This window comes from Gadus macrocephalus, chromosome 13, assembly GCF_031168955.1.
Source record: "Gadus macrocephalus chromosome 13, ASM3116895v1".
Lineage (NCBI taxonomy): Eukaryota > Metazoa > Chordata > Actinopteri > Gadiformes > Gadidae > Gadus > Gadus macrocephalus.
Genome location: NC_082394.1, coordinates 17,984,941 through 18,009,242, shown reverse-complemented (window position 1 = coordinate 18,009,242; position 24,302 = coordinate 17,984,941). Strand labels below are relative to the sequence as shown.

General features: G+C 47.6%; 1 protein-coding gene across 4 annotated transcripts in view; it reads left to right on the top strand.

Annotated features, from left to right (window-relative positions):
- Window positions 1-24,302, top strand: part of LOC132471079 (basic-leucine zipper transcription factor A-like) — a 102,175-nt gene that overhangs the window by 40,481 nt on the left and 37,392 nt on the right. For 3 of the 4 annotated variants that reach the window (XM_060070096.1, XM_060070095.1, XM_060070098.1), the window contains one exon: window positions 11,353-11,419. In XM_060070096.1, coding sequence (XP_059926079.1) covers window positions 11,377-11,419 — 43 coding nt within the window. In that variant the 5' untranslated portion in view covers window positions 11,353-11,376. Of the gene's footprint in view, window positions 1-11,352; window positions 11,420-12,215; window positions 12,376-24,302 lie in introns of all 4 variants that reach the window. The other variant, XM_060070097.1, reaches the window with a different exon arrangement.

Sequence of the window (24,302 nt, the reverse complement as noted above, 5' to 3'; positions counted from 1 at the left end):
TCTAAATGCACTCGCTCAGCAATCTCTGTCGGGAGCTCCCAACCGAACGGAACTTACTCCACCGAATGATGACTCCTCCGTCCTAATTTCCTCGTTTAGTTATTTAATGTTTCTGCTCGGCTCCGCCTCCTCCTCCAAATCTTCTCAAACATTCTTTATATTGAATTATTGATATTTTTCTGCATTATTGAGGAACATAATATCCGATTCCGATGAATATTTCCCACCGTGTGAAATATTGATGGCACGCGTGTTAAGAAACATGCCGCTGCTAACGGAAAACTATTAATGCTGCCACAAACGGTGACACTGAGGCGTGCATTACCGCATCGCAGGGCGGACCCCCCACCGCCGCTGCCCCCCACCTCTGAACCCTCCCGGGCCTTTCTCCCCCCCCCCCTACCCCCCCTGTGGAACCGCACGGTCGGCCGATGTCATTGGCCCGTCCTGGCCCGGGGCTGACACCCATGTCAATAGGCTGCTGGGCGGGGGTGCGGGGGTGCGGGGGGGAGGGTGGGGAGGGTGGGGGCGGTCAGGCGATCGTTTGTCTGCAGGTTACCTTCGTGGCTAACTCTATGTCAAACGGCCCGAGCTGCAGCCAGGACGCGACCCACAACGGGGCGCTGGGGAGGGGGGGGGGGGGGGGGGGAGGGTTGTGGGAGTGCAGGCTCCTCCCCTCCCTGTAAACTCCTGGTCGTGCGGAGCTGTGTGGTGCATCTGCAAATTTCTTTTTTTAAAAAGGGGGAAAAAATTCATTAATTGGGCGACCATTTTGTCTGTCAACAGTGTTAAAGCCGGTATTTGGTCAGTTGCTCTTGCTTAAGTTGCGTAAAGCCCCTGTCTTAACAGCAGCCACATCTTATGTTAGTCCTATTGTATACATAAAATATGCAAATTAGAAGGAACAAACCATTATTGTAACACAATGGAACACACCTTGGAAAAAAGGGAACTAAAAAAGCCGGGTTACATGAATTATATTTTAATGCTAATGCCGGGGAAAAGAGGATAATAAAGAACACATGAAAGACTCCCTATTCAACAATCTGATAGCCAGGGAGAAGCAAATTATTTCAAATATTTGATATTTAAATTATTTACAAATGAACAGAGACGTCGCGCAGAGCAAAGGCAAGCGTCTCCCCTGTGATCCCCCAGCGCCTTGGTATCCTCCGTGTGTCTGCAGCTCGTTAATGATCCACGCAACACACACACAGTGTGTGTGTGTGTGTGTGTGTGTGTGTGTGTGTGTGTGTGTGTGTGTGTGTGTGTGTGTGTGTGTGTGTGTGTGTGTGTGTGTGTGTGTGTGTGTGTGTGTGTGTGTGTGTGTGTGTGTGTGTGTGTGTGTGTGAGCACGTGAACATACAGTACATGGACCCGGAAACACACAAATACGCATCCATGCTTGCAAATAGACACACTGGCACACACAGAAAACACACATGCACGTGCAAATCCATGCACACACACACACACACACACACACACACACACACACACACACACACACACACACACACACACACACACACACACACACACTTGCATGCATGCATGCATGCAACTGCAGTCACACATATATGTGCCCACACACACACCGTTCTAAGCGCATTTCTATATACGGCGCATACATAAACGGCCAAGGCTCATATCCCTCGGATGTTTAAGGTCCACTTGAAACTCTGGCTGCCCGTGCTGTCCTGATTAAAATGACAATAGTCTAATTAACTGGACCTCCAGTGTCACCAGAAATGGCTGATGGCCTGCCGCTTCCTGCTGGAGAACAACCCTTTGTCTCCTCAACGTCAAAAAGAAAGACTTTCATTTTTTTCCCTCCATCTCCTCGCTAGTGGAAAAAAAAAAAAGAAAGTCCTCAGCCCCTTCAGACGAGATTGGCTAATGGCAATTATTTTTCATAAGATAATTAAATCCCGGCTCTGAGTTTGTGTTATTTTTTTTGAACGTCCCCTGGTGGAACTCCATCTTTCCCTCGGAGCCCTGGAGGGCTCCTCATTTGGGGTACGATGCATCGCACGCACATCCCAGCAAATCTCTGCCTCTTCACAGTTTATTTTTTCTATCTCTTTTTTTTTTTGGGACGCAATTAGCAAATTGTCTGTTTGTGCTCACCCTGATGCCGTAGCGCAGCTCAATCTGCCGGCGGTGGCCGCGTGTCAGATGGCAGCGATTGGCACACTTGTTCTCGCGTCCTTGGTGCTTCCTGTCACTGAAGCCGGGCAGAGCGGGACAGATAAAGACCCAATGTCGACCTCGGTGAACCCCCTGACTCCCCCCTCACCCCACACACCCCATTCAAGAGAACACTTTTATTTAGGTCTAGAAGGACAATCCCAATAGAGATGTGAACACTTCATAATGGGCATTAAAAAAAAAAAAGGATATTACATTGGAACGCAAGTCCTTTGTGATGACCTTGATATATGAGAGAGAGAGAGAGAGAGGAGAGAGAGAGAGAGAGAGAGAGAGAGAGAGAGAGAGAGAGAGAGAGAGAGAGAGAGAGAGAGAGAGAGGAGAGAGAGAGAGAGAGAGGAGAGAGAGAGAGAGAGAGAGGAGAGAGAGGAGAGAGAGAGAGAGAGAGAGGAGAGAGGAGAGAGAGAGAGAGAGAGAGATGAAAAACCAACTGAAGGAGAACCCGCCTTTTTTGTCTTGTTCTTTTATCTATCTGCTGTTGGTGATGAGGGTCTATAGGGATATAATTACGCTTTAGTCTGGCTAGTTAATGAAACAAAAACTTCTCTTTTCCTTGTGCAAAAGAAAGGGCAGATCTTTTGTTTTTCTATCCAGACATCAGCCACCCTTTGACACCCGGGCGTGCGGGGGGGAAAGCCAGGGTTTGTTTTAAGACTGAAGACCTCCAACAGCCCCCCCCCCCCCCCCCCCCCCCCCCCCCCCAACTCCCCCACACCCCCTCCCCCCTCGCCTGTCAGTCTGCACTTGAGATTATGTGAGAGATCTCTCTCTCTCTCTCTTGCTGTCTCTCTTCTCCCCCCTCCCCCCATCTCTCTCTCTCTTTCTTACTCTATCTCCCCACTACCTTGCTCTCTTACTATCTCTCTTTCTCACTCTCGCTCTCTCTCGCTCTCTCAGAGTGAGGGCAAGAGTGACGCGATCAATTGGGATATTTTACCAACATCCATTAACTATTTGCTGCAAATTCCAAAAGGCCAAAAGGCAACGTTTATTTGTAATAGGATCAGAACATTGCAGCCCTTGCCTTTTGTATAGCAACATGATGTCAACCAATATAAACGCTGCGTATTGTGTCCCTCCTAGTCACAAGGTTTGGCATAGCAATAGGCCATCTAAGCCGTGCGCTGAATCAGACAACCCGTGGCAAAGGTCAGAGGTCAAACTGGTAGCGGTTAGCCTTGCCACAGTCACAGTTCACAAGTCGCTCAACGGCTACCCTGCACGTCTTTCACATCTCCCTGTGGAGCCCCTCCAGCGGCCACAAGGACAAAGTATGCACGCGCGTTAGCGGTCCTCCGCGGCTAACGCCTGGGCGGCTCCAGCGCCGCCGGGCCCGGCTGGAGGGAGGTTTGATCAGCACAATCCCTTGTAGAGAGAGCGAGGGCGGGATTAAAGTGTCCTTGTGGAAGTCCACATCTGGCCACTGTGTGTGTTTTGTGTGTGTGTGTTTGTGTGTGTGGTTGTGTGTGTGTGTGTGTGTGTGTGTGTGTGTGTGTGGCTCATTGGCTCTAGAGACCCCCCCCCCCCATCATGTGTTAGCCAGAGCCAGGTTTGCCCGGCTCACGTCTGCCCGTTCTGCATCCATCTGTTGTTATTATTTTCCACTGATAATTGGCCTTGAACAATGGAATGCCTGTGCACCCCCCCCCCCCCCCCCCCCCCCCCCCGACCCACCCCCCATCTTTAGCCTTTGAAACCTTACACCCTGTTTATTTCCGAGGTCTCATTTCTGTCTAACCCCCCACCTCCCTGCCCCCCCCCTTTTCTTCTTCTTCTTTCTTTCTTTCTTTCTTTCTTCTTTCCTTTCTTTCTTTCCCTTTCTTTCTTTCTTTCTTTCTTTCTTTCTTTCTTTCTTTCTTTCTTTCTCTTTTCTTTCTTTCGTTCCTTGAAGCCTTTCTACTCCATGATTGAGCCTTCCCTTTTTTGATCTAATTGTCTGAATATATATGCACCCTTGAATTTGTGATTGTTGATTAGCTACACCTCGGTATTTCAGTCCTTTTGCTTCTCACGCACCAAAATCAAAATATTTGACGTCTGACCCGTACGCCGTCTACCCGCTGAACCGCCCGTCAGCGGATGGCGGAAGGCGTGGCTGACGGAGGGGGGAGTGGTCTTTGAGATGCATACGTCAGCCAAGCCCGAGCATACGTGATCTGATTGGATGACGGATCCGTCGCTGCCTGAAAAGTTGAAAAATTGTTCAACTTTCTTGACGGAGCTGACGGATCCAACGCAACGGATGGATCCACAATGCATTGCGGCTTCGCCCCATTTAAAGTAAATGGGATTCGTCTGTTGACGGATGCAGTGGGCAAAAGGGGTTACACTTTCACTGTTGTACAACATCACTGTGTGTGTGTGTGTGTGTGTGTGTGTGTGTGTGTGTGTGTGTGTGTGTGTGTGTGTGTGTGTGTGTGTGTGTGTGTGTGTGTTCATGAGGCGCTTTCACGTACAAATGGATGAGAGCCTCACAAGGTGTTGTGGAACTATATTATTTGGCTGGACATAATTTAATAAAAGCCCACACACACACAAAAAATGACCTACTTTAATTAATTAAGATAGATATTACATTTTAATTTTAATTAGAGTTAAGCATTTTTAATTAACGGTTGTCGTGTCAAAATCTATAATGCTGCTTAATTAGATAGGAAGAAGAGAGAGAATAAAATGGAACATGTTTATTTCATGGTTGAAAAAAAATAAATAGGTGAAGAGATGGTTTGGCAAGAAAAGCAAAACAAATGCATAACAAAAAAATATATATATGAAGAAATCGGGGAGCTGTTTACACCCAGTTTCAAAAGTAAGATTATTTTCCAAGTCAGGAGAAAAAAAACAAGAGTTTTCGTTTCCTCTTCTGTCTCTGGTCGGGCTCCATGTGACCGTGCTGGCGTTCATCCGCTGTGCTCCTGGCTAATTAAAAGGGGACAGGTATGCTTCTCTCTGCAGGCGCCGCGAGCCCTTTGCCAGCAGCCGTCCTTGTGACAAGTGCTTGTGTTTATTGGGGGTGGGGGGGGTTGCTCTCTGCGTTGCATACTGTATATACGCTTAACACACACCTCCAGTACCTCCCCCACAACACGCACACGCACTCACGGACACAACCTCCTCCCCCTGTGTGTAGGGGAATGGGCCCCAGTCCCCCCCCCCCCCCCTACCACAACAACGGTCCCACCGTCCAGCGGTGAGGGTGGAAGAATACTGTATTGGGGTGCCCTCCCTCCCCCTCAGACCCCCCTCACTGCCCCCATCCATACGTTAGATCGGTCACAACTAATCCTACCCTTGCGTGTGTACACGTTGGTGTATTTGTGTGTGCCATAGGTAACTGATATTTGTGGCGGTGTAAGGATCAGAAGCTATGGCGCTAGCATGGCTACCACCGAGTGGCGTAAGGTTTCACTTGGAGCTCACACCGCTTTTCGTAAGGTTTTCCTCCCTGATTGATGAAGGGAAGGTCAATCTTAACGTGCTAAGCAAACACACACACGTACACTCCAGGGCTGATCAATCGGCTGGCATGTTCGCTGGACTGATGAAATGCTACTCTCTCATTAGAGCTAATCCTGACGGAGGGGACCAGAGGAGCCCTTTAAAGAGGGTATGATGGCCATGTGTTTGCTTGGCTTTACGTGGGTGAGATCTCCTGAGGTGTAGCCTACATTGCTGCAGCGCTTCAGAGTTTATGCATACGGTTGTGTGTGTGTGTGTTTTAGTATGCATGAACTACTGTCTAAGTACTTACTATTGCAGCTACGTACAGTTGTGTTTAGCATTGCTCCATTTAGACTTTTTTTTTTTACGTCTCTTGGAATGCCTTTCCTAGAACTGGAGCGTAAACAGCTGTAGGTTACCCGTGCCGTAAACAGGTCTGAGTCGTAATATATAGGGTCAGGTGGAAGAGCTAACACTGGAAAACGCAAACATGTTATACTGTATGGTTAGGACAAGAGTACGTAGCTTGGAATAGTGTCTGATGGTATGTAACCCCTAAAGCAGGGGAATTGAGCCAGACGGTGGGAACACATGAACGCAATGCCAAGGGTTCAAAGCTGTGACTGAGCTCTGACAAAGTGGCTGATTGCTTTGCTTAGATATTTCTCTAATGTGGACTTTGCCTTCAATAGTTTATTCTTACCATTCGCTTATGTCTTATTACATAGTCTTCGCTGATGACCACACCCATCCGAGTGACATGTCTGTGGACTGTGGACTCAAAAAGACATGGTTTTGTCTTTTTGAATGCATGGAAAATTGATGAGCAAACCTTAATGTCTGTGGCCGACCAGTCAGAGTCAATTGCCATGCATTAGTGTCTGACACAACACTGGTAACGTGGCCCCCAAATCAGAACCCTTCAGATGCATCCATCTCTATCACAGAACATAGAATGTGATTTGCGTCCCCTTCGCCTCAGTGTGGTGGGAGCCATAACACTAACAGAACGGGCTCCCACCTGACACAGCCTCTCCTCATCTAAATCACTCTTTGTCCAGAGGAATGGAATCTGCCCATTATTGATATTCATCGCAAAAAGCTTCTGGCAAGGGGCCGGCATATATATATATATATATATATATATATATATATATATATATATATATATATATATATATGAGAGAGGGGGAGAGGGGGAGAGAGAGAGAGAGAGAGAGAGAGAAATGGTAGAGAGGGAGAGAGAGAGAGAGAGAGAGAGAGAGAGAGAGAGAGAGAGAAATGGTAGAGAGGGAGAGAGAGGGTAGAGGGCGAGAAATGGTAGAGAGAGAGGGAGAGAGAGCCCCTGATATGGCCGGGAAGAGCTGACACTTCCTGCCTTAAATGAAACAAACATCACCGAAGCAACACCATAATAAGCACCAAAAAGAGGTTTTTTGGACTGCTTGTGTCAAAAATGTTACGCATAAGATATAAACGTTCATGACGTCTGTTTCCGTGGAGACGGGGCGATGCAGGGCTGGGAGGCCGCACTTGGTCCGTCGGCTCTTCCTCAGCGAGAGCGGCACAGCGTTGTATAAGCATCGAACCCCCCGGTGCCCTCCTCGAATTGTTTGTCCCACGGATCAATAGATTAAAATCTCTATTGACAAAGGAGATGGAGCGGTGGGGAATGCAATGTATTCAGAACGCTCTGTTACCGTTTAAATAGTGCAAAGAAATGCTCCGCCTTGTTTGTTTTGGGCTGGGGGTGAAATTCCACTTCCTTGGTAAGCCCTGTGTGTGTGTGTGTGTGTGTGTGTGTGTGCGTGTGCGTGCGTGCGTGCGTGCGTGTGTCTTGTTGTTAGCTCAGCAAAACAAGAGGGCAGGGCCAGGGGAGGGTAGGGGGGTGGGGGGGGATCAGACAGCTCTGACACTCACCAGACTGCACTGCTGCCTTTTCAGCTTACAAAGAAACGCGGAGAAGAAGAAAAGGATAAGGCACGTCGCAAACGGGCCGTCCATGAGTTTGATTTTAAACGGTTGGGGGGGGGGGTGGAAAGCCTGTTTGCGTGTCGGAAAGGGCTGTTGTTTAGAGTCTGCATGGGTGTGTAGTGATGCACTGCCAGAAAATCCTGCCATTCACATCGTAAAGAAAAACAACTATGCATGAATATATATTTGTTTCAAAACAGAGACAGAGTTATGCTTCTATTTGGCCAATAAAAGGCCGCCTCCATAAAAACGAGAGTTGAGCAATAAAAAGTAAAGCGGGGGAATCAGACACGGCCCTCTTACAGTAAGGAGCTGCGTTTGAGGAGAAGTGAGTCACACTTTAGATTTTCTTTCCTGTTTCGTTGCACAGACAGTGACTCGGACAATCGGGCCAAAGCACTCCCTCAAAACAAACACCAACAGCTCTCCGTGCACGGACAGCGCCTGCTCCACTGGTCCCGGGCCCTCTCCTACGCCCTCTTTTTATTTACACTAACCTCATAAAAAGAGGCGTCAACCGGCAGACGCAGAAAGCAGCCAGAGGACGGAGGGCCGGGCGGGGTTGGGGAACCGGTGAACCGGCGCAGGCTATTGTTCTGTTTTAAAAATACACTGGCTCGGTGGCTTGATAGAACGATACCGTCAACGCGCTCAGGCCTCGGTGGGTTAGTCGTTTTCTTTCGACTGAAGGGGGATGGAAGCTCTTCTGGACAGGCTGCAAAGCTCTGGCAGACAGCTCTGGCGGCGTCCTATTGACTGCCATTGAATTGAGCATTAATTAATATGGTAATGATGTGTGGAAGTTCATTAGCGCGACACCACAGGACTAGCCGCAGATAGAGTTATAAGCACGCTCAAGAGTAATTAATGGAATAACTTTACCCGTCCGCTTGGTAAATATTCATGGAACTTTTTTTTTTCTCTTCCCTTTTTTTACGGTCCCTGCCAATGTCGAGCCGAGAGTGCGGAGAGAAAGTGTAGAGAGAGAGTGAGAGAGTGTCCATTAGAAGCACTGAAGTGCTGTCCAGAGTGTTCTGTGGGGCCTGTTGTTGGGATTGGGTGCGTTTCAGTGGAGAGCTATTAATTCATATTTTGAAACATGTGATCTTGCCACAAAGCCAACATCGGCTACAGCACAGCCCGGGTCTTAAGAGTGCATTGTGGTGTGTTGACCTCCTTACAACCGCTGGGGAGTGTACTTCACTGGCTTGTTGTGTGTGTGTGTGTGTGTGTGTGTGTGTGTGTGCGTGTGCGCACAAAAATGAAAATGCGATTTTCGTTTTTTTTTTGGTGCACAACAAAACACTAATGTTCACCCCTCAATGCACTTGTAGCCACCGCTCCGAGAAAAAAAACATACGGGGATTGTTCATTCTTTCTCTAAAATAGGATAATTGCATCTTTTTCACGGAGTTCCAAAGCCATCTGTGTTTCCCATAACGATGGATGTCATACTTTGTGAAATATTAGGTCCGGCAAAGACACCAACATGACCCACCGCGCTTCGACTCTGTCTCTGGGGATGCTAGTTGTTGGTGTTGCTGTTTACAGACTCGACCCCCTAGCCAACAGATTTGGTGTAAATCTACGCCTTCATGTTTATTTTGACTTTCTGAAAAACATTTCCTTTTGGAGAAACGAAAAAAAAATACTCAGCGTCGGCTCCCCCCTCACCGGTTGCCCGCATGAACCACCTAGGTGGGTAATTAACTCAAATAAGAGTCGGCCGCCCCCCGCTGCCCAGTAAAAAGTCTCCATGGGGGGGTTCCTGACGGGCGCCGTCCTCCCAGCTGCGTGGAGCCAGCGTGGGGTTGTTTATTTCCACCTGTTCCCCCCGTCCCCCCCGTCCCCCCCGCTGTTCCAAATTGCGATATTACACCGCCTCGTGCCGTTGTGAAATGGAGACAATTATCTGTTTAGGCGTTACAAGACGCGCGTTGTGTTTGTTGTGCGGGGGGGGGGAGCGGCTCCCAGCTGCCGCGCGGCTCAAAGTTGCCGTGTTTTCACTCCCACTTGATGGGGGATTCGTTTCTCTCTCCCCGTCGTTACGATGATGGAAGGTGCATCTAAATGGATGTTATGCTCTGGGTAAACTCATTTGGCTCCTGAGGCTTATTCAGGGATGGGGATTAATGATGTTTAGTAGTTTGAAAAACGGGAAATATCTGTCATTTGTCACCCCCTCGCTATTGATTTATGAAGCCATTGATGATATGTTAATTGGAGTGTATGAATCGTGGGTGTCAGGGGGGTGGGGGGGGGGGAGAGGGGGTGTTTGGGGAGGATGGAGGGGCGGGGACGTGGTGTTAGGACCCGGTCCGTTTTTTGGCTGGTTGTTGAGCCCGCTGCCGGGTTCAGCCCGATGTATGAATGTTGACTCATGCTTTCAATGAGGCCATATAACGCATAATTAAGGCCGCAATTTGGCCGGCGTGCCTTGGTTTTTTATCTCCGCTCCGGAGACAACATTTAAAACATTTACAAACGCTTATCGACCACAGTTTTGACTGCCAAATGTAAACGGTGAAAAAAGCAACAGCAAGGTGGGGCTGGGGAGGCGAGTTCATATTTGGATATGCTTTAATGCTTTTATTCAAATTCACCTGGGATATTGCCCCCATAGTGTCTTTTCAGTTTACCATAAAAATACGATTTTGCTTCTTTCCCCCCCCCCCTCTTATGTGTGCATAACCCTGCACTCCCCTCCTTCCCTCCTTCCCTTTCCTCCTCTCCCTCTTCCTTGCCGGGGTTGGGTGCTTGTTGTGGGGTGCCAGGTGCATGCTGAGCAGGGCTGTGGAGGAACGGAGAGGGGAGGGGTGTGCAGCAAGTTGGGACGATGGTGGTTTTTTGGCTGGGAGCTGATGGGGTGGGGGTGGGGGTGTGTGTGTGTGTGTGTGTGTGTGTGTGTGTGTGTGTGTGTGTGTGTGTGTGTGTGTGTGTGTGTGTGTGTGTGTGTGTGTGTGTGTGTGTGTGTGTGTGTGTGTGTGTGTGTGTGTGTGTGTGTGTGTGCGTGCTCGAGGGCCCCATCCTAGCACTGCTCCACCACCAGGTGGGGCCTGTAAAAGGCTCCCAGATTCTCATACCGGTTTCCACTGTAATCACCAAGCAGCAGACTGAAGGTTTTTTGGGGACTTCTTTGTCTTGCAAATAAACCGTCTACTCACATCAGACAAGGTCCATTGTCCTCTCGTTTAATCTGGTGCTACGAGGTGTAGTCAGCTGTTATCGGACCGACGGACATGGAAATAAACCGGACTGTGCACACCTCAGACAGTAGTAGACAGTTGTTGTAGTAAAACTACTACTAGTAGTAGGTGATAGCGTGGATTGTAGGTTAAGCCAAGGGTGAAGTGAGGTTACACTTCCTATGCAGATGATGTCTCTCAGCACGCTGAAGGAATCAGAGAGAGAGTTCTGCTGGTCAGAAGCGCTCTACCGAGACACACGATAGCAAGGACGTGAGGAATCTTTGAACTTGGAGTGCGTTCACAGAACTGTTTGCTGTTCAGTGCACTGTTGGCCTTTTAGTTATTTTTTAAATTCAGATGCAGCAAAATCTTGGCCGTAGTTTTTACTGGCAAAGACGATTTTTTTTCTCCTTCCCACCATCTCTGTCAATAGTTTTTGTGGGTGCTAATGTATTGTTGTTATTTTGGCCCTCTATTTGTTGTTCTGTGCTGGTAATTATTTCATAACACCGACTAATTCTCTGTTTCATGTCCACAGGGCAGGCAATCTGTAGCAACACCAATGGAATCGAAGATTACTCGAAATAAGCAAGTCCTTGCAGAAGGTAAACACACACTGCTATTTACTGGGCTTCAGTCCCTTAATGCTGTATTGAATGAGTTTAATATTTAACCTAATGTGGTGTCTTTGCTGTGTGTGGGAAAGTGTGTGTGTGTGTGCAAACGTTTGTGTAGTACATCATTGACCGTTTGAGAAAATGTTTGTTTGAATATAACAATGAGGTTATCATCGACGTCTAAAAATTGAGTTTCTTAATGTAGGCAGTACTAGAGTATTCTTACCATATATGCTTCGTGTGACTTTGTACAGTGCACGGTTGATAGTTGGTCTGTGGGAATGCATGAGGCTGACTGCCCGAGACACCCCTGTGTCCCCTTTTATCAAATACGGCATATGTAGGCAGAAGCATCTTAGGTTATCTCATGTTAAAGTGTTATCTCTGTCTCGCTTTTAAGCAGCAGCTCTTTTTCTCTCATTCAGTCTTTTTTGTGTTTATTTTCTGCCTTCAACTTACTCTTTCTCAATGTTTTTTTAACTTGATCTCCATTTTTGTCTGTCCCCCCCCTTTTCCATCTTTCTTTCTCTTTATCGCCTTGTTTATCGCAATCTGTCTCTATTTTCTCTTCCACCTTTATCTCTCCGTCTCTTGCCTCTCCCTGTCTCTCTGTCCATCTTTGTCTTGCGTGGTCTCTCTTTGTCTCTCACCCCCATTATCCGGACTGGCCCTGTGGCCACAATCCCAGACTCTGCAACCCCCCCCCCCCAGTCTGTAAGGTGTGGGTACAGTCGGGCCGGCCCTCTGTATAGACGGGACTCAGACCAGAGGCTCTCTTCATTAGCAGGGAGCCAGCCTTGGTTGGAGGCGGTGTGCGTGTGCCTCTTCCCCCCCTACTGGAGGACAAAGCTTCCTCTCCTCCCCAGCCTGGGTACACAGGCTGCACTTCCCCTCGCTTCACTTCTGCCAATCAACCCTGTCCGCAGAGAAAAGAGAATTGAAAGGTGGGGGAGGATGGACAAAAATATGGCAGTGTTTATCTGTTTGAGTTTATGCTTGGAATAGTCCTGTCAAAAAAAACTGAAACAAATCTCCAGCCCACAGCTGCCATCTCCAGATGCAAGATCAGCCATTCAACTCCAAAATGATTGCGTGATTAATGATAATGTGCTGAAATCAGCCTAATTATTGACATGACTCCGCAATGCGATTTTGATTGCATCACTCATGCAGAAATCCCTGCGGAGGCTTATCGGTTTAGCACGCCTCTGGATCGAGAGGCGGTTCTTAACGTTGCAATCGAGTTAAACAGAGAAAGAGCTCCGCTCCTCCAGTGCTAAAGATGGCTGATTATCGGTTTGTGTGTGTTTGGATGATGTGTCGAGGGACGAGGCGGAGAATGTGAATTGTGTTTTTGTGTATTTGTGCTGTACTCCCTTTGGGTGCAGCTTGTTCAGCCAGCTCTTATTAGCAGGACAGTCTCGTGGTTAGCGTGTACAAGGAAAGGTGCTGGGTTTCAACCCCAAATTCCACAGTAGATGTGCTGGCCTCCTTAAGCAAGATGCCCCTACCTACTTCATATCAATGTTAGTCCTTTTGGATTAAGCGTCCTCGCACTGACAGAATGACAGTAGTTTCAAAACAGGAGACCGATGGAGAGGTTTCTTTTGACAGTGGCAGCTCACTGCCAGATGGAACAATTACCATCGTATGGTTCGACTCTTCCCAGTCCCACCTCTGGGGATCTGGTTCTGTTTGTTATTTATTCTCTGTTCGACCAGATTATAACCGCTGAATTGAACTCTGAGAGGCTGAGAAAGAAAGTCACTACAGTAGCGTGAGACAAAATGCGAATCACGAGTTTTTTTCGATAAGCTTTTACATTCTACGGTTCACAAGCAAGGGACTTCATTTGAAATGTAATGCAGGTGTATAATGGGAGGGCGAAGCATGCCTCGCAAACAGCGCGCCGTATCTCATCCCCATGCTCCACGAATCACACGGAGCGTCGCTCTCTGCTCTGAGGTCCGGTGAAATTGCATTGTTTAAATCCACTCTTCCTGGAAGTGCTATGAATAAACAAGTGAATTTACACTTCAGCCGCGAAGCCAAATAAAGGTTGTCCGCGGATTTATGCCGGTTTGGGACACGACGGGGCCTGCGTTATAGTTCCCTTGACTGCATTTATTGCTTGCATAAAAAAAAAAAGAGAGAAAAAAGACATTTCTTTATATCAGCATCAAGCTGAAAATTGCGGTATTAGTATTAGCCGTGGGTAAGCCTCTAATTCTGTGGCATTTGCGGCGGTCTGTGTTTCCATGCATTTATAACACTTGGGCTCTTAAGAGCCGCTCTAATCGGTTTCCCCGGCGAGTTGGGGAACCTTATAAACATGTCCCCGCGGCCGGCCGGCCGCGCGGCGGAGACTTCTGGCGGGGGAAGTTAAACGCTCCTGTCGCCGGGGCCGTTTAGTTGGCCGTGTATTTCACGTGCCTTAAGTACCCTCATCTAGTAGCCTAATCTACCGCCTCGACGCCTCGCCGCTGTAGTTAGGAAACATGACGGAGTCAAACAGACGGCGACGTCGAGGGAGTTGGAAACATTGGCTTTTAAAGTATAAAACGAGTCACAACGGCGGAGGTAGAGTCGCTCGATTGTTTGGCTGTTGGGTCATTTTTTCAGAAGCCTTCATTCGAAGCCACTTGCTGTCGATCAGGATGCATGGCGTTCAGGAGAAGGTGGAGGTTCCCGCCGCCCGTCCCTGCCTACAGGTAGACTCTGACATTCAGGTTTGAATCCCAGACCCTTTCCGCTGGGAGTCAAGCGCCCTAACCAGGTCCCTAGCCCTCTTATCCTGGCTGATTAATATCAGAAGAGGTGTTTGAGCATTTCTCAATGCATCACTGCCACAGGCGGTCTCTGATGTTGTTGTTGGGCTAAACTGCTTTGCACAGGTACCTGGATGCTTTATTCTGAATACACTTTGTCACGGAATAGAGCATCTATTCTATCTAATTCCCTCTCTTTTGCATCTCCGGTGACTTTCAAGTGAATAATCCTCTCTTGTAACGTGGGTGGATAGGATGGGGGGTGGGGGGGGTGGGGGAGGAATCGAGAGATTTTGCTATCACAGATGTGTTATCTTGAAGGTACTTTGATATCCCCTTTTCAAGGGATGCCGGGTTGTGTGTGTGTGTGTGTGTGTGTGTGTGTGTGTGTGTTTGCCAGCTTTCAATCTATTTTTCTATCAGCATCGCTCAGACGCTGTATTGTGTTGGCTTGAGAAGCGGCTATGGATGTGCAAACTTTGCTCTGAGTAGCGTAGCATAGTGGCGCAGCGACATTGATAATCTCCACCCGCTAGCAGGCGCAGATGGCTAACGCGTCGGCTTGCTAGCACGAGATTGACTGATGTGACAGGAGTAAGCAAATTCCAAGGCACAGATGATGACTTCTTCTTACAACAAGATGGAAAGATAATAACAAAAGTTGAATCTCTCTCTCTCTCTCTCTCTCTCTCTCTCTCCTCTCTCTCTCTCTCTCTCTCTCTCTCTCTCTCTCTCTCCTAGCCCCCTCATTCACGCCCAGATCTCGCATCCGATGCTTTGACTGGGTGACTCGGTTTGTGAAAAGTTGGGATGGAATTGATTTGTTGGATTGATTTCCCAACAAATACTCGAGTAACCCGAGTATACCTTAAGTTTAAAGCCAAGGCATGAAAGACAACTCTTCCAAAAAAACCTGGATATCTCATGAGCATAAGCTTGGACTCAAATATTATACAACTGGGGTGATTATTTTGTTTGTAAGCCAATGATAAACATCATTTTTCATAACAAAAAAATAAAACTTCACACAATGTGCCTTATTATTCGATGATGAAAAACGTTTGCATTCTTCTCTTGGTGGTCATGGTAAAGATCTCTTTAGCAGCACGTTGGCTCTCTCTCTCCTTTTAGTTTGGAAAACAAATCCCATTTGGGGATAAGGCACCTGGTGGGGTTCGCCTAATGGAATGCCTTCAGCCCTGTGCAAATAAACAGCTTGCATCGCTGCTGTGAGATTAAGAGACGGGTTGAGAAGGGGCTGCACTGAGGCCGGGAGTGAGTTAAGTGAAAGCCAAACAAAGAGAGTTGGGAGATGGAACGTCAACGTTTTAACACGGAAGCCCAAGACGCTGGTTGTGTTTCAAGGGTGCCATAGATTTGAACAGTTTTCTTTTATTTATTTTTTACTTGGAGTAAATTGACTTGCTTGTTGCAACTGTGGTCACTTCTTATTTACACTGTTGCAAGCAGGGTAGTGCAAGTGTAGTTTACACTTTTTTGTTGATTTCCTTTTGACATCCCCTCCCCGTGTGAAAGACGTGGGTTCTTTGACATGTATTAACCCTGCCTGGCTTAAGAGACAAATGCATACTTGTGACCATGAAGGGAGTATTTGGGTGAGACCATCTGATGTCTTTGATATCTTTTGCTTTATGTGTGATTCCCAAGGGTTTTGGTGTGTCCCTACACCTTCAAACACCTGGGTTTCAGTGGTTAGGTCTGTTGTCTGTGTGCTCCATGTACTTCCTCTTACCTCCACACACTTTCAGGTCACACTGTGTCGGACTCGTGCGCCGTTGAACCCATTGATTGTTCAGTCTATTCCAGCTGACGGCGGTTGCAGGGAGGGGTCCTTGAAGCCGTCGTCCAAAAAAGTCACGTCAAAAACATACTTTTCCTCCCGTTGTTTAACTGTGAAATGGGATTCCCGGGAACGTTTAAAACCAAGCCCCTTTGGCTGAGTGAGCGAGCAGAGTTCCTTCCCTCGGTAATGCCGGTTTATTTAATGCCATTGAATAGGAAAGGCGTAGGCCTTTTTTGGTTTTGAAACAATATTTATTTACAGTTGTGTTTTTTTTGTACTGCTTTAGTCCTTTGGCGTCTGCATTGTTTTTATAAACAAAGTATCCCTTGTGGGGTAGGAAAGAAAAATTCCACCCCCACTGTTTCAGTACACTGAAAACAGGAATGACAAACACCATTAGCTGAAAAATTTCCATCTCATTGCAACCATGTTATTGTTTACTTTACCATGCACGTCCTAATATGGTTAGCTCCCTGTCAAAGGGGCCCTTGCTGGGAGGAGACGCTTTAAACTGCCACTTAGACAATAAGAAACTAATGTCACAGCTCGGCAAATAAAGAGGGCCCCGGCTTCCTGAGCATCCAGCGTTTCTGGCCCCTGCTCCTGCGTGAGCTCATGTTGATCCACTCTGGTGTGTGTGTGTGTGTGTGTGTGTGTGTGTGTGTGTGTGTGTGTGTGTGTGTGTGTGTGTGTGTGTGTGTGTGTGTGTGTGTGTGTGTGTGTGTGTGTGTGTGTGTGTGTGTGTGTGTGTGTGAGAGAGTGTGTGTGTCCTCGCTGTGTACCCCAGACCCCCCCCCCCCCCCCACTTTCTGCTGGGTCTTTCTCCTGCTCCCTGTCTCAGTGTTTTATTTTTCTGGTTTTATCTTTGCTTTTATCTCCTTCTCTCCTAACCCCCGGTCTCTCGCTGCTCCATGTGTCCGTTTCTCTCTCTGGCTCAAGCTCTATAACTCTCTCACTGCTATCTTCTATTGTTTTGGGACTACTTTGTCCCTAGCTGTGTCTTTCTCCTAATTCCTCCCCTTCCTCCCTCTTTTTCGCGACTCTCTCTGTGTCTCTCTTATTTGTCTCGGTGTGTCTCCTCATTGATCCATGTCCCGGGCACGGTGTTGGCTGTGTGCTGGTTGATTGATGGCTCTGTTTGCTGTGATTAGCTATTTATCAGAGGCTGGTTGGGAGGAAGGGAGGGGGCCGAGGGGAGAGATGGAGGACTTACCTCTGTCCCCACCCCCTCCCCTATAGCCTAGCGGAGCCTGGTTCAGTTGCAGGTCACACTCCCCCCCCCCCCCCCCCCCGAACACACACAGAAACACACTCACACACCCCAGACACCCCCACACCCCATACACACCCACCTAACCCCGGGGTTGTGTTGGTCTTTAACCACCCCCTGTTATTGTATTATATGCATATATTTTATGTTATTTTTCTTTATTTTAATTTGTATAAAAAAAACAAATGTAAGGCAATCCTTTACGGTCGGCCTTGTGTGTATATGTGTGTGCGTGTCTGTGCGTGCGTCTGTAAGTGTGTATGAGTGCAAGTCTGGGTTCAGGGTTAGGAACCAAAATCCTATTCCTATCTATTCCTGCTGTTCAACTCATCACTTCCTTCTCTCTTTCTTCTGAAAGAAAGACGGAAGTAAAGATCCTACACAACGCCCCATGGATAAGTTCCCCCACCGCACACACATCCAGTTTGTCCAGCGCACGACAGAAACCCCTGCGAAAACCACCGGCTCGTCGTCACCACCACGGCCCTTCTGCGGTCGCTCTGTTGTGGCCCAGTGCTGTGTACTGTGACTTTGGTAGAGATTTTCTTTTTAAGATAAGCCTTAACCTCCCTCCCTCCCTCCCTCCTGCCTTCGCTCCCTCCCCCGGGGGGAGGTGTAATCTCGAGGTTCTATTCTGGAGGGAAAGTCAATATATAGGCTATTAGGGTGGGCGGGGGGTCAGACCACTTGACCGGTGGTGGAGGGGGTGGTTGCGTGCTGCTCGTGGCTCGCCGTCACCCCCGATGGCCGAGGGCGGCGGCGCCGGCACCTCAATCCTAAAATCCTCACGTTTATGATATTTGCCCAGTATTATCTGTGGCGGTGGCTGGCGAGGCGGGGAGGAATGCTGAAGGTCATTGCCGGTGATTTACACAGCACTGAACCCCCCGAATCCTTGGGAAAATACTTGGGCCGGGATCAAACACGTGTCATGTGATGTGGTTTTAACATTGACCTTTAAATTCATGCGTTTCAATCTCTTTCGTTTTGGCAGAACCACACAAAAAAGGTAAAAAAAAAGGTTTCCCCTCTTGTAGACGTACTACAGAAGAGAGTTCTTTAGTTGTTAGTGAGTATTTTTGGAGTTTGAGAAGTGTTTGCTGTTGGTCTTTTTGTTGGTTTACTAGTTGCCATCAGTTTTTCTTTTTTAAGTTATATAAGAAATAGAGTTAGCTTTTTTTTGATTACCTACCTGATTCCCTCGTCTTCATATTTAAGGTTTGAAGTTGTAGTTATGTTATGATCACATGAAGTCCTCAAGTTTATCATTGATTGTTTAATTGATGAGTTCAGTTTAATTGTGGAGCTTTGCCTGATGGTGTCACTATCAACAGACTGGTTGAGGAAAACCTATTGAACACAGCAGTGGAGCAAAATGTTGTTTGAGATAATAATCAGGCTGAATGTTAAATGTTTTTGTAATATAATGGAAATAACAAAGCAGCCTTTGTACCCATATTTTAAGCGGACCATAAATCAAAAATAATTTTTTTGCATTGCTCACGCTGAAAATGTTCTCAATGTAGTTTAAGGAACAGTCTATGTTTGCACTCCAGTGTTTTAATATTTAATATTTAATATTTAATAAATAAAGTAAAAATCATTTTCTTATTTTTTCGTTTGTTTGGTTTGTTTTTAATCCAAGATGAAACACCCCTCACTCTCTGACATTCATGGACTTTGTGAAGGGTTTGTTTACCCGCTCCAAGGTCAGCCGGGGAGCCTTTCTCTTGTAAACATATTTACAGCCGAGATGTGTAAACATGGTAAATGTATACAGGTGCAGCAGGCACCAGGGCATATTTCCATTGCCTATTCTAGTTTCTTTCTTCTTTCCTTCTTTTCTTGACGTATCTCCGACCTTCTTCGCTTTGAAGGACTTGTGTGTGTGTGTGTGTGTGTGTGTGTGTGTGTGTGTGTGAAACACAAGGTTGTGTTTTTGTGTGTTTGTTTGTTGCGTCAGTGTGTGTTTTCTCCTGCAGCACCGCTATGAAGCCACTGTTTGTGTAAACGGGATAAACACACAAACACACAAAAACTAAAACGGCTTCCCGCTCACGCCGCGAAGCGATTTGCCCACCGACGGTGCGGGCTTGAACGGGGCTCAAGCGAGATAACGGAGTAACTAGCCCAGGCATTAAATATGAATTAATGGAATGTTGCTCAGCCACATCTCTGAGCTCAGTGCAGCGTGTTGTAGGAGAGGGGGGTGAACAAAAATGAAATTTATGTTGCAGACTACAAGCCGTGAAGGTGCGATTGGACTTAGCACCCCTTTAATTAGTGTTGAGATATTAGCATTTCGTAGGGGCGTAGTGCACGGGGGGCGGGGGAGATGGGGTGGGCCGGGCGGTGGGGAACTGGCCTCGCTGCCTTCATTAGGTGGCTCCCCCCGACCGTAATGAGCCCGGTCATTAGCTGATGGAGTGGAGCTGGCCGGGGCGGTCCGTCTTTGACGTACTTCCAAGGAACACGCCGGGCCTTTCTCCGGGATTCCTCAATGGATGAGGGCAGAAATAAACTGTCTTTACAACGGGATGAGTGCATTTCTGACCGTGTGGAAACAAAAGCTTGTGGGGGGGGAGGGTGATGATGATGATGTGTGTCCCTGTGTGTTCGTATGAATGCGTGTATTCATCTATGAATGTGTCCGTGTGCAGGAAGGGGTTTGTGTAGGTGTGTGTATAAAGGTGTTCGAGTGTTTGTGTATGCACCATATGTGCATGAATATTGGGGGTGTATGTGTCGCTGTGTATATATATATATATATATATATATATATATATATATATATATATATATATATATATATATATGAGTGTGTGTGTGTCTGTTTGTGTTTGTATAAGCACCATATGTGCATAAATACTGTGTATCAGTGCATGTGTTTGTGTGTGAATCTATTATTGTCTGTGTGATTTATATTTGTGTGCGTGTGTATAGACGTGTGTATGACTATGAATGTGTATGCGTGTGTATACACAGGTGTGTGTGTGTGTGTGTGTGTGTGTGTGTGTGTGTGTGTGTGTGTGTGTGTGTGTGTGTGTGTGTGTGTGTGTGTGTGTGTGTGTGTGTGTGTGTGTGTGTGTGTGTGTGTGTGTGTGTGTGGGGCTTGGTCGGGCCGTGTCATCGGCTCAGCCCCAGCAGAACGTTGCCCGGGTGTCATGTGGTGGTCATGAATCCTGAGTGAGACTCATAAAGCACGGAGCGCCGGATCAAACAAGAGGGGGATGACACGCAGCCTCCGGATAAGGACACGTAAATACGCTGTGCATGATTTGTGTCAGGAGGCCCCGAGGAAGCGCTTGATGTCCTCCACTGAGAGGGGAGGGGGGGAGGGGGGGGAGGGGTGGTGAGAAGCAAGTTTAAAAGGAAATGTGCCAGGTGTGTGTGTTTCTGTGAGTGTGTGTGTGTGTGTGTTTGTGCGTGTACAGTAGGTGTGTTTTTGTATGGAAGGTGTGTGTGTGTGTGTGTGTGTGTGTGTGTGTGTGTGTACGCAGTGTGTACGGGAGGTGTTTCCTGGGTTAGGTACATCTCTCTAAGCCTCCAGCCCCCCCACCTCTCCCTTTCTCTCCCTCTCTTTCTCTCTCTGGTGCGGGAGGTGATTAGTGTTTTATTGATGAGCTTCTGAAGTGGCAAGTGTGGGAAATGGGATCTTTGATCTCCCAGAGTTTGGGAAATACAACCTGAGTGTGTGGAGCCAGCCAGGTAACAGCCTTCGTCCTCATCCTCCTCCTCCTCCTCCTTCATCACTTCCACCTCCCCTTCCACTTCTCTTCTCCTTGTCATGGGTACTTGATACACCCCATGGCCAACCCCCCAACTCCACCAACACACTGTGTAGAACATGCACAAACACACACACACACGTGCACGCACTTACACACACAAACACACATGGGGAGAGATCTTCCTTCCCTTTTCCAAACACTTGTTTGTTATGGATGTTTCCAAAGAGAGGCCGAACAACATGGAGAACGTGTGACCGTTCATTAACAAAATTGGGCATTTGTTTATAACTTTAACCAATCACTTTGATATGCTAATTACGGTGTAATTAAATTTGAGCCCTGTAATGATGCTGCTGTTATTATGGACATAAATGATGCAGTTAAGCTGAGAGTAATCTCATTTGCATACTGTACATGCCAGTAAATTAAGCCCCATCCTGCGTTGCTTCAGCTTTCATTTTCCACTCCCTTTCACATGGCAACCCCCAAACACCCCCCCCCCCCCCCCCCCCCACCCCCTACCACCCCCAATACCAAGGCCAGCCCGTTTGATGTGTCGAGCTGCGTCCTCTAAATCACGTCACAATATGTAATACATAAAGACTCTCATTATCGCTCTTAAGTGCTGCTTTAAGAAGTTGGTATTAATAAGCACTGGAGATGTTTTTTTACCCCCCCCCCCCCCCTTCCTCCGCCTCCTGCTGCTTCTTTGTAGAGATCTGCCTGAAAAAAGGTGTTTAAAAAATGGAGGCGGTTCACGACGGCGCCGTCTCGTCGTGTCCCTGATGCTTGTGCTGACGTGCTGCTGGGAGCAGGGGGGGGGCAAACGGGGCTGCCGCCGGGCCTCTGAAGACAGCGTCACCGTGTGAACGGCGGAGTCGGCGGCTCCTTCATCACACGGCCGAGCTCCCACCTGCTCTCGCCTGCACGTTGATCAGAGACGTCTTCAAAGTGCCACCCGTTCTATCCTGAGACAGAGACGTGGGGATAGACGGAAGGGGCAGCTCCAGGTCGTTATTTCAATATAGGCTTTTGTTTTTTCTTCACCTGCCGCCGATCACTAATTAAAAAACGAAACACGGCTACCTCGCAGAACGCGCAAACGATGTGACTTCTATACAGGCAGGGGCGACGCGCGCCGTTTGATTCCCGTCCGGCGGGCACGCGGACGGCGGTGCCCGCCGCCGACAGCTGCCCGCCTGATGGCGGCGCCGGCGTCTTCATTAGGCGGAGAGCGAGCGCCTCGTGGCGTCCGATGTGTCTGATGTTTGCCGGGAGAAGGTAAACATGTTTGTCATACAGCAGTTTATTTATACTGATCAAACACACGGGTGAGGAGGGGGAGGGAGGGAGGGAGGCAGGGGGGAGAGATGGGGCTGGTGGTGAATGCACACAGCCTATAAACTTTAGTCTCCTCCCGCTCTCTGCGTCCGCCTCTCCTCGTCGCCTCAACGCCGTTTTAGAGGGCAGGGACGCGTTAAATACGGTTGCCACAAGACACATCTCAATCGCATTACTGGGGGAGCCATCTTGCATACTGGTGTGTGTGAGTGTGTGTGTGTCTGTGTGTGTGTCATAAAAACAAATACATATTTTTTTCTTCCTGCAAGCCAATTTTCTCTATTAGTCTCTAATTTGCGACATAAATCTCGGTCGTTGAGGGTGAGAAATGTGGCGGTGTCACGGAGTGTAATCTTCACCCTTATTTACCAATTCATTAAGATTCATTGATGCAAGATCGGTGAGAGGAAATGACAACATAAATCAGGCCTTCCGCATAATGACCCTAATCAGCCGGGAATTGCGGAAAATGTCATGATGAACTATGTCCTTGTATTAGTGCCACTGTACATTGTCATTCCACTGCTTTATGAGTAGGACACGTCCCCTGCCAGCCCCCCCCACCCATCCACACGGCCTTTGTTTTAATGAAAAACACAAATAAGTGAATATAATATTGTAGAATAAAAACAACTGATTCCATTACTATGGAATTCACGGAGGGACTTTCTGCGTCTGACTCTCTCACCCCGTCAGCCCCGATTGAACCCCAGAAAGGAAACCTCTCCTGTCACACACACTTATCTTTCCTTCAATCCCCTTTTTTTGCTTTGTCCCATTACCCAGAAATTGGGGGGCTTTTAAAAATAATGACATGCTTCGATGCCACAAACAACCCCGGCAGTGAAAATGGCCTCTTCGGAGGCACGGTGGTGCGGATGTGGTATTGCCAACATTACAAGTGAATTGGAAAGAGCCACCAGCGACGGGCCTCTGGTGAACATGGTGGGGTTTGCTCCCTTCTTGTTTTTGATGTTGTTGTGGTTGTGATTTGAGTACGGACGATTGGTTGCTCACCCCAGCAGGATTTGACTGCCATGGCGATTTCGTGGTTGTTGTGTACTGGAAGGGCAGTGGCATCCGCAATGTCCTCCATTTAGTTTTCTCCATTTGGATGTCTTCCAAATGGGATCTAATCGAGTTCCTATCAGAATAAAGACACATTTCCAAAATACTTCACTTTGTTTCTCTAGAAAATGAGTGATCACAAATATTGTTTTCTAAATGCATACACTACATGGTCAAATCCTCTTGACCACAGTTCTAGCCATGAGGCTAAACTGACATTATTTGTACGTTAAGTTTAATGATTGTGTCCGGAAAATCAATAGCTTAACTTATTCTCTGCGTGACAAAACCAAAAAAAAGCAGAAGCTGGAGGGAACTACTGCTGCCATATGTTTTCCCCTGCCGGGAAACATTGAATGCTCTTCGCACAAATTGTCTTGAATAACCAGGTTTAAACAGAACCCTCGGGTTATTTTGGTTCAATAACATCTGTGTTTTGAAAAAGGGGAACTCAAAACAAATATCTCTTAAGTGCCTGAAAAGTAACTTAACTTTCTTGGTGCCAGGTCGCTATTGTAAGTCAACCGAGTTATTTTGGTGCAACACGACAAAACCTTCTCCCCATTTTTGACACACAAAAAGACGAAGCCACCCGGGGCAGAGTTTGATCAAATGCCCGCTGGAATGCGATTGGTTGACGTGGCAACCCCTCTGAAAGACCGCAGCTCCACCGCCACTGTCCTCGGTTCGTTCAGGCCAACAGTATTAATGAGACAATTAAATGCAGACTAACCTTGTCAATCCGTCGAAAATGCATCCCTGACACATTTCCTCGTCGCAAGTTCACATCACCGTACCCATGGGGATGACCCATACTTTGAATTCTAGTAAAAAAAATGAAATGATTAAAAATACGTGACACACTTTAAGTCATGTTAAAACAATAAGT